Source organism: Lycium ferocissimum, chromosome 2, assembly GCF_029784015.1.
Source record: "Lycium ferocissimum isolate CSIRO_LF1 chromosome 2, AGI_CSIRO_Lferr_CH_V1, whole genome shotgun sequence".
NCBI lineage: Eukaryota > Viridiplantae > Streptophyta > Magnoliopsida > Solanales > Solanaceae > Lycium > Lycium ferocissimum.
The window spans coordinates 61,665,545-61,675,496 of NC_081343.1; the positions used below are offsets into that span (position 1 = coordinate 61,665,545).

The 9,952-nt window shown below is 34.5% G+C and overlaps 1 protein-coding gene across 1 annotated transcript; it reads left to right on the forward strand.

The window, feature by feature from the left end:
* Positions 1 to 1,912: 1,912 nt before the first annotated feature.
* LOC132046583 (splicing factor U2af large subunit A) lies at positions 1,913 to 9,544 on the forward strand. The gene is made up of 13 exons (XM_059437258.1): positions 1,913 to 2,145; positions 3,292 to 3,566; positions 3,852 to 3,959; positions 5,432 to 5,502; positions 6,126 to 6,196; positions 6,275 to 6,319; positions 6,408 to 6,467; positions 7,241 to 7,301; positions 7,387 to 7,499; positions 7,888 to 8,334; positions 8,437 to 8,572; positions 8,684 to 8,751; positions 9,078 to 9,544. Exons 1-13 carry the CDS (start codon positions 2,065 to 2,067, stop codon positions 9,213 to 9,215), a joined length of 1,674 nt encoding a protein of 557 aa, XP_059293241.1. The 5' UTR covers positions 1,913 to 2,064; the 3' UTR covers positions 9,216 to 9,544.
* Positions 9,545 to 9,952: the final 408 nt, after the last annotated feature.

The following is a 9,952-nucleotide window of genomic DNA, read 5'->3' on the forward strand; positions in this document are numbered from 1 at the left end:
ATAGAGGTTTTTTTGAGAAAAATGTGTCTTTTGAATAAATGAACATGATAACATCTCAATATATTTATAGACCATATTGATATCATAATTTAGAGGCATTTCGGATAAATGATTTTAAGGGCATGAAAGTAAGAGGGACATGGATGGTTAATTATTTTGTTGTTATGTTCTTTCCCCAAAAATTACCTATACTCTAGAATCATAGAGTTGAAAGAGGAATGAATGTAGAACAATATCTGCACTGATGCTGGTGTTGATTGTTACGTGGCTCCTCACATTTTGTTTTATCCGCCCAAGCCACGATGATAAATTCATATTTAACCGGCCCATTTTAAATATGGGTAAATACGAGTCAATTCATATTTTAACCGCAATAAAAAGGATTGAAAACGCCGTATCAGATGCAGGTGAAGAACTATCAGAAATGATGATACTGCTTGCTTGAATTGCTAAATATTAACTTTTCGTATATTTTTATTTTAAATATATCCAATATCTCGATATGTCTTTTAATTTTTTTTGTTTCTCAATTACTTTTATTTAATCTTGAAAAGTTAAATTTATGTCAACAACAAATGTTGCATCGTAAAAAAGGTTACAAGAAGATGACACATTATTAAATCAACTTGATAATTTAAATAATCCGCATATAAATAAATTATTAAACAAAAAAAACATTGGTGCTCCTGCTATTGAGTTTTAAGATAGATGTTTTAAATTATTAGATGTTTTAAATTAGATTATCCGTTTACGCAATTTTGATAAGATATATTTATTAGTGATTATATTTTATAAGTCAACAATTATACCAACTTATCTCTAACGATGAAAATTTATGCATACTTTAAAGAGATTTTTTTATAGGTACAAAAAAATAGGATAATGTTTACTCGTTTTAGTTTGATCTTTGGATTTATAAAAAGTAGCAAGAATTTTCAGTTATTTACATGCCTAACTTTAGGTGAGAATCACATCTTGTGTTGTGTTAGCGTAAAGTGCTCAATCGACACATTTTTAACATATATTAAGTGTTTAAATAAAAACTTCAACTAAAGTGTCTAAATAAATTATATGACGACAACTTAAAAGGGATGTCTATGTTTTTTTTTTTTTAAAACCTCCTTATTTGTATGGTACAATTATTTATACAACTTCAATAAATATATTTATTTCGCAAACTTTAATTTTCCTATCCATTTGTTTAATTAGTACAATTTATATGCGTCGAGTGTGTTGATGAAAAAAGAAGAAGTTCAAAACGCAACGATAAATTGGAGTTTACGGTTGTACCCCCTTTTTAACTAGAAAAAAGAAGAAGAAAGGGTTAACTACACTAAACACCCAGGTACTATGATTCAGTTACAAATAGAATTTTGTATTTTAAAATCAAACATTTGCACCCCCTATATTATGAAAATCATGTACTTACACCCCCTATGATCGCTTTTAAAAAATAAATTAAACCTTTTATATAATGAAAATCCTACATAAATGAAACTCCATCTAACTAAGTATATTTAAGATAATTTTCAAGTGAAAGAATAAATAAAAACTAAAATAAAAGAGAAATTTCTACGTAATAAATAATTAAATAAAATTACAAATAACTTATAACTTCTATATTTAAAGTGCAGGAAAGTATTAACTAATAATTGATATATTTTATTAAATAATTTGTGTTCTCTTTTAATTTTATGACTTTTGAACGATAAATATTCCAAAATATAGAAGTAACTCTTAAAAACATCTCATTTATAGTTTTTAGTTTATCTTTTAATAATTATATTTTTAATATATTTAGTTACAAATCTAAATATAAGTATAGAATAGTCATAACTCATAATATTGAGGGTAAAGGATTTAATTTTAAAACACAGCGGGTCTTTCCGTAACAAAGTTATAATAGATGAGTTTTTAATGTTGTTAACCAAAAAGAAATCGGAAATGGACTGCAATTCCCAATTACAAAAACGGTGAAACCCTTTTCTAGCCCTAGTTTTGTGCCTCTCAAAGAGTAGAAGAGAAAGCAAGTTAAAAATTATATACTACTAAGATAGTGAAACGATGCAGGACTATGAAGGTAATGGTGGAGAAGATATAGACAATAATAATGTCTCTTCTCCTTACAGTGACACAAAGTCTCAGGTAACACCTTTTTTCTTTTCTTCTTATTGGATGAATTGGAAGTTTTTTTGTTTAATTGGATTTGAACTTATAATGGTGATGAAGTAATTCAAATAGCTGTTTGTTTTAATTAGGGTTACTTATATGCTTTTGATTGTTTTATTTGAATTGCTTGATTGGATGTGATTGTTGGGTTTATCTCTCTGTGTGTGTAGTTATGGTTTATGGAGTATTACAGAGATGGCTTCTGGTTAAGCGCGATAATTCTAGAAAGAGTGATGGAGTTTGGAATAGGAGTATCAAAACATCTATTTTTTTGGTGTAAAATCAGATATTTATATTTTGAAATCAAATTACACCGTTAGAATTACAAAAAAGAGCAGATTAGATGAAAGCTATAACCTATAAATGGTGGTGGTGGGGTTGGGAGTATTGCCTATGGTTGGTTTCTATGGTAGGATCTAGAGTGGAGCTGATTTACTCTGGTGAATATCAGCACTTCTTCGAATCTCCAACCTGTGAACATAGCCAATACAAAGCTTTATGATATACTCAATTTTCCAATTAGACAGTGGTGTCCGGGCTAGCTTGCGTGCATGTCAACTAAATCAACGAGATACCTGCCGCATTCCACCAGCAACAGGTAGCAGGTAACTATGTCCACCGAGGCTAGAACAGATGAGAAGAAATCACCTAGTATTTCTGTCTCTGCCGGGATTTGAACCTGAGACCCCATGGCTCTCAACCCGCTTCATTGACCACTAGGCCACACCCTTGGGTTAATTAGACAGGTTATTGATTCTTTAATATTATGAATGTAATTACATCCTTAGAAAATACACAAAAGTAATGTGGGTTACAATTTATATAATTTAGAATATTTGTAAAAAGTTTGAAAGCAACTTCAATTAGTAAGTGTTTTTCAAATGGGCAAGGGACTAGTTAACTTATAAGTAGCGTGCATGTTGGGTGTTTGGTATATGAAATTCTTTTCCCCGATTCGTGTTGCTCTTCCTTTTTATTTTCTTTCATTTCCTCAGTTTCACGTTTTAGATCTATACGGCTTCTGCTGTATGGTTTGCCATCTTTAGATTTTGTTTTTATATATATAAGTTCTGTAGTTCTCATCACAGGCTAATATTTTTATTTCCATTCTGCCTATTCCAGCGTACTTCTCGTGACCACGAGAAAGAAAGGGGCTCATCAAGAAGCAGGGAGAAGGAGAGGGAGAAAGGGCGTGATAAAGACCGGGACAGGGATAGGAATAGAGATAGAGACAGAGGTAAGGATAGGGACAAAGATAGGGATAGGGACAGAGAGAGGGAGAAAGACCGTGATCGTCATCACAGAGATCGTCATAGGGATCGGAGTGATAGGAGGGAGAGGGAGAGGACCAGAGATCGAGATGAAGAGGATCTTCATCGAACTCGAGATTATGATAGGTAAGTTCAAATGCAGCCTTAATAGTTAGTTGGATACATGTCGTATACCTCCTTTCAGTTGCTCATTTATGATGGTAATACTTAATAATGATATTCATTTTGAGAATCATGTCCTTGATTTTAATTGAAAATGTTGGTTTTCGTTATCACTGTTCGCTAGACTCTACATGCTTCAGTGTGAGCTTCATATGAGATTCATGTTTTTTGGTGCTTGCTGATTTAATATTCCAACAAATTTCTCATCTTTCCTATGTTTTTGATATGATTGTTTATTTGTCCTTTTAGGCGAAGGGACAACGACAAAGATAGAGAGGACCGACAGAGACATAAGCCTAGCTCTAGGGGTAGATCTGAGCATAGATCAAGGTCTCGGTCACGGTCTCCATCTAAGAGGTTTGTGTCTTGCTCCTGTATCTTCTTGTAGGAGCATTATCAAGATATATTCTACTGGTTATTTTTGATGTCCCAATGCTTCGTTAAGACTGGTTTGTGTCTTTTGAACTTTGAGTTGTGTAAGGCACTTCCTTTACATGAAGCAAATAGCAATTTGCTGGAATGTTGGTGAGACTGGTCGTTGGACTCTTTGATCTGTCAAGTTGGAAAGAAATCATGCGTTACTTCTTCTCAAAAAAAAAAAAAAAAATCATGCGTTACTGTGTTAGAACTATAGGTAGAATTGGATTAAAACATTACGTGAAGATTTTGTTATTTGGCCTTATGAGTTGGTGATTTGATGTTTGCTTATGAAAATATTTGTTATTGCAAAAGCTCAAAGCTACTATGATGACTTTGACCCTCTAGTTACTGGAATCTGTTGGATTATGACTGTTTATTATTTTTTTATTGCTTGGGATTTCTCTGTCATGTCCCTTTTATTGCTGTGTATTCTTGGTTGTCTTCTGTTTTTCTCTTTTTGATTTTTAGTCATGATCTTTCATTTCATAGTTTGATCCGGTTGAAAGGCGGTTAAGGTAGGTGCACCCACAGGGTTATATCTTTTTCTTAATTTGCAATTTAAGCGGGAGTGGTCTACATAATTTGTGTACCTTGTTTTTGATGAAATTACTTTGTTCTCCTTTCCTTATAAGTAATTTTCGTAAGTTCGATTTATTGGTAATCACATTGAGTATCTCTTACAATCAGCCAGGATTTGTACTTTTTGAATGAGTGTGGTGGATGTCCGGTTCTTTTTTTTTTTAATCAGGTTGTATCTGATCCAATCTAGAAATATATATATGTTGGAAGTGACATCTATCCATGTCAATCTTATAGGATTATGATAGAACTTTGGTTCTTGTACTCGGGGAGTGGATTGGTTGACCTGTGACTTTTTAATGTCAATTTTCCTTTATTTTGTACGTAAACTCATTAGAATACAATTGGAACTGCCTTATGCCATGTAAGCATAATTCTGTTCCTAAAGCTTTAGTAAACAAGACTGAGTGGAACTCTTATGAAAGCCATCTGATGGAGAACAACTATTTTTCTGTTTAATCTGGGAAGGAAGGATTATAAGTTGAAATCTCCGGATGATACTTTCAGCAGCTACATTGAATTTCTTTCTTTCTTCTCTCATCCTGGGTATGCAACTTACGCTTTTGTATGCATTAGCTATTCTACTTACATTATAATAGAGTTAGTGGTAGTTGTGTATTGAAACACAGACAAATCATGTTCTAACTCTGCCCTTTATTTCTTAGTGTTATACATGTTCCAGTGAGTGGCACATCTATACAGATCATAGAAATTTATAATTTCAACCACTATATCTGTCAGTGGCTAACATCTATGCAGATCATAGAAAGTTATATTTTCAACCAATTTATCACTCTGTTGTTGCTGGTACTAATGATGTGTCTTTTCAGCAAAAGGATCAGTGGCTTTGATATGGCACCTCCTGCCAGTGCATTGTTACCTGGCGCTACTGATGTTGCAGGTACACGGCCCATCAGTTTCATTACAATTAAATTATCTTGAAAACTGTCATGTTTTTCTTGGACATAGTGTGGAAGTTCGTATCAAAATGCATGGTTACATTTTGGTAAGCTTTTTGGTTCTTTGACTTCCGCCTATATTGGTAGCGAGTCCTAGGTAGATTAGCTCTTTTGCTTTTATTTACTTTTTAATTGGTGAAATAATTCTGAGACTGAGGGTTTTGGTTTGTTGTTGTGTTTGGTGTTTGTTTGTTTGTTTTGTATTGTCTTATGTTCTAAGAAGGCAATGTTGGGCTACTTGCCCCACTGTGCTGACAATGGGCGTGAGTCGACTTCTGTAGCTTATATGTACAAGGACGAATCGATACAGGTCTTGTTCATCTTCAACAAGGACTTGCCAGTTTGGTAGTTTACAAATATATTCTCTAGTAATGAATACACTGTAAAATTCTCCATCCCTTAAATAGTTTTACTTCAATTTGATCACAAATCCTATTATTTTTTCAACAACATTGAAAGAAAAAAAGAAAAAGAAATTTTTAGTGTAAATATTCACTTTTTTTAAGCCACTTAAAGTATGTACATATTTTCATTTTTTGACTTGTAATTTTGTATGCTCGTGCAGGTCAAGTTCCTGGGACTAACCCATCAATTCCTGGAATGTTTTCTAACATGTTTCCTCTAGCATCAGGCCAGGTATTGTCGCAGATCCTTCTCAACATACATTCACTATTTATCTATATTCTCATATATTTGTTTTGTGGCTTCTCTTAGTTTGGAGCTCTTCCTATGATGCCAGTCCAGGCAATGACACAACAGGTTTATAATTTGTTGGACATTTCCTATTATCTCTCTCTCATGGCTTATTATTTTGCCTGAAGTATTTTCTTAAATGTTGCTTTATCAGGCTACCAGACATGCTCGGCGTGTTTATGTTGGTGGACTTCCGCCTACTGCAAATGAACAGGTAGCAAACTTCCTCCTATTGTGCGGGAAGGTAGTTCTATAGATTCCCATGACTTTGCACATCGGCTGTTTTAAGATTTTGGCCGCTCAAGTTAGAAAGATTGCTTTTGTCTGCTTTAATATAGTTGTTATTTGTGGAATCATTTTAGTTTGTCCTTCACAAGCTGCTTCTTGTAATATGGTGCAATACTGTGTATTCACGTACACTTTTACAGCTGTCTATTCCATCTGATTACCTTTTTGACATCAACACTGATGCTTTACTTTTTTCTGACTTACTCATATAATGCAGTCTGAGAAACCCTCTGTAGTTGTATTTTTTTTTAATTTGATTTGGTTAGACAACTAATCATTGTAAGTGTTTTTAAATTTTATTCTTATGTAAACATAGTATCAATACAACTTCGTTTCATGATAAAAAGGTTACTTTTTCTATTGCAAATATATATATATATATTTTTGGGATTAATATCCCTTCAGTTTACAATCGTTAGAGAGAAGCTTGCATTTCCATATTCTATTGTAGTTAGATCGAGGTCTGATGTTTGTTATTAATGGGTGACATTTCATTTTAGCATTTATTTTGTACTATGACGGCCAGATTAGGCTTTTTTTTTTGTGTGTTGTGTATATGTAATTGTCAAGGTTTGTCGTCGTCCGAAATTATCATAAGATTGAATTTCCTAATTTCACTGTTTAGTTAATTCTATACTGCCTGTTTCTGGCATATCTTTGATGGGTCTTTCTGTTGGCTCACTGTTGATCTACATGCAGTCTGTTGCTACCTTCTTTAGTCATGTCATGTATGCAATTGGAGGAAACACCGCTGGTCCAGGTTAGTTCGTAAATCTATGTGCTTTTCCTTGCAGTATCACGAAATTTTCCTTTTTAGGTGCTCAAGATATTGTTGAAATTTTCAGGAGATGCTGTTGTCAATGTTTATATAAACCATGAGAAGAAGTTTGCCTTCGTTGAAATGAGATCTGTTGAGGAGGCTAGTAATGCCATGGCTTTGGATGGTGTCATTTTTGAGGTACTAAACATCATCTAGCTTGTATAGGTGTTATATGTTAGCTTTCTACTTCTAATGATTGTTCGGGAGTTATTGAAAAGGAAACAAAGAAAGAGGAGATTTTAGTTTCACAGGATTCACACCAACTTTGATTCTCCCGATCCTATTTGGCACAAAAAGTAGTTTGGAAATGATGTCCCTTTGCCCCTGCCCATTACATAAGCTGGAGTCGGCAAGCCCTGTTTTCTGTGGTTGGTTATTTGTTTACGTTTTTATGGGGGTTTGGGGGTTTGAATGTTGCATAATGTATTACCAAAGCATCATGGTGCATTATGTCAAGTACGTGTCCTTATACATATTCCATCTCTTGATTGCTATTTACTTTCTGTGCACTTTATGTTTTGTTCAGGGCGGACCAGTTAAGGTTAGAAGACCCAGTGATTACAATCCTTCCTTGGCAGCTACTCTTGGTCCTAGCCAACCGAGCCCTAACCTTAACCTGGCAGCCGTTGGATTAACACCAGGTTCTTCCGGAGGGCTTGAAGGTCCTGACCGTATATTTGTTGGTGGTTTACCCTACTACTTTACAGAATCACAAATCAGGGAACTTTTAGAGTCTTTTGGTCAACTTCGAGGATTTGATCTGGTTAAAGATAGAGAAACTGGGAACTCAAAAGGCTATGCTTTTTGTGTGTACCAGGATGTGTCTGTTACTGATATTGCTTGTGCAGCTCTTAATGGGATTAAGATGGGAGATAAAACTCTTACTGTTAGGCGGGCTAACCAGGGCACAACCCAACCCAACCCTGAGCAAGAGAGCGTATTATTGCATGCACAACAGCAGATAGCTTTGCAGGTTAAGATACTTCTCTGCTCTTCCATTCATTTTTCTAGTTCTTTGGCTTTAATATTCTAATACTAGGACTTTGTAGCTCACCCTTAATGTTGTGTTCTACAGAGATTCATGTTACAACCTGGTGCGTTAGCCACGAAGGTCTTGTGCTTAACACAAGCGGTTAGCGTAGATGAGCTCAACGATGATGATGACTATCAAGATATCTTGGAAGATATGAGGACTGAATGTGGTAAATTTGGTGAGTAGCCATATCAAGTGTTCTGTTTCCTATATCCAGCATACCTTGTGGCTTGAATTTAAGTTGAGAATTGCAACTTGTATATTTGCTTTCATATGTTACTCTTTGCAGGAGCTCTCCTGAATGTTGTCATTCCGCGTCCAAATCTTAGCGGTGAGCCTACACCGGGACTCGGGAAGGTATCTATCTACTGATCTCTTAAACCATCATCTAAATTAGTTATGTCTATTATCTGATCTTGACTATTCTGTTACCTGTATATATGTTGTTAAAAGGAGATTGAACTTGTATCTAATTTTCTTCACAGTGACCAGCTGAAAAATGAGTATTCTGTTAAGTGTCTTTCACTACAATTATTTATTGCTTCCTTAGATGGCGCATAACAATTGCAAAAGCGCTCAAGTACCTTGCTCCTTTTTTCTTCTTCTGCTTTTTTTTTTTTTTTTTGGGTGGTTTCTACTTCTGAATGTATAATTGTTAAACTAATATCCTGGTTGATTTTCAGGTATTCCTGGAGTATGCAGATGCTGACAGTTCCAGCAAAGCTCGGCAAGGGCTGAATGGAAGAAAATTTGGTGGTAACCAAGTTGTTGCTGTCTTCTACCCAGAGAACAAGTTCTCTGAGGGAGACTACGAGGCTTAACTGTAACCGCTATAGCTATGACATAATCTTTAGATTACTACAGGGAGATATTTGCATGGCTTATAGGAATTATCTCCTTTTGGAAAGAGGGATAAATAGTTTCACTCTTTCTATTCATTTTTTTTTTTTTCCATTCTTTTTTTTTTTTTTGTGAGCATGGGGTATTATATTCTGGATTTTGAAGTTTGTTAAAGCTGGTGTGAATTATCAAATAGGAATAGTTATTTGCTTGTTTGTATGCCTTTTATAATTATGGCTAGCGTAGACCCAGGTCTTCATGTACTTTATTGTTCCCAAGCAAGAAGTTGAACAATAGTTTTTCTTTGTTAGTGTACCGTATTGTTTTTAATTCCTTGAATGTCTCTTAAATAGCAGTTCGTAGGTATTTGATTGTAACGAGCTAGAATTGATAGTTGGAGTTTAAATTTTTAAACAGGTCAACTCAACTTTTACAGTTAAAGATGTCCTGCAGAATTTAGCTGATGTTGGGTCAGATATGACTTTCTGCGTTGTAATGTGAATACATAAAGCAGAACTATAGATGCCACGGAAACAAGAAGCAAAGATAACAGTTTCTCTTTTTAGCAGAAACTATTGGTAGTAGGGCAGAGTGAAGGCAAAATAATGGAAGGAAGAAGAGGGAGATGTGCCGTAGGAATTGTACAGTGTTGAAGTCTTTCGTGATGATAAATAAGACAACATTACCAGATAGTATATCTATTTAGGGAGAAGTATAT

What these genes read in the sequence shown, in the direction of transcription:
- LOC132046583 (XM_059437258.1), top strand. Translation starts at nt 2,065, where the DNA reads ATGCAGGACTATGAAGGTAATGGTGGAGAAGATATAGACAATAATAAT. An exon ending in ACAGTGACACAAAGTCTCAG is followed by an intron (nt 2,146 to 3,291) that starts GTAACACCTTTT and finishes TGCCTATTCCAG; the next exon opens with CGTACTTCTCGTGACCACGA. An exon ending in TTCCTCTAGCATCAGGCCAG is followed by an intron (nt 6,197 to 6,274) that starts GTATTGTCGCAG and finishes GGCTTCTCTTAG; the next exon opens with TTTGGAGCTCTTCCTATGAT.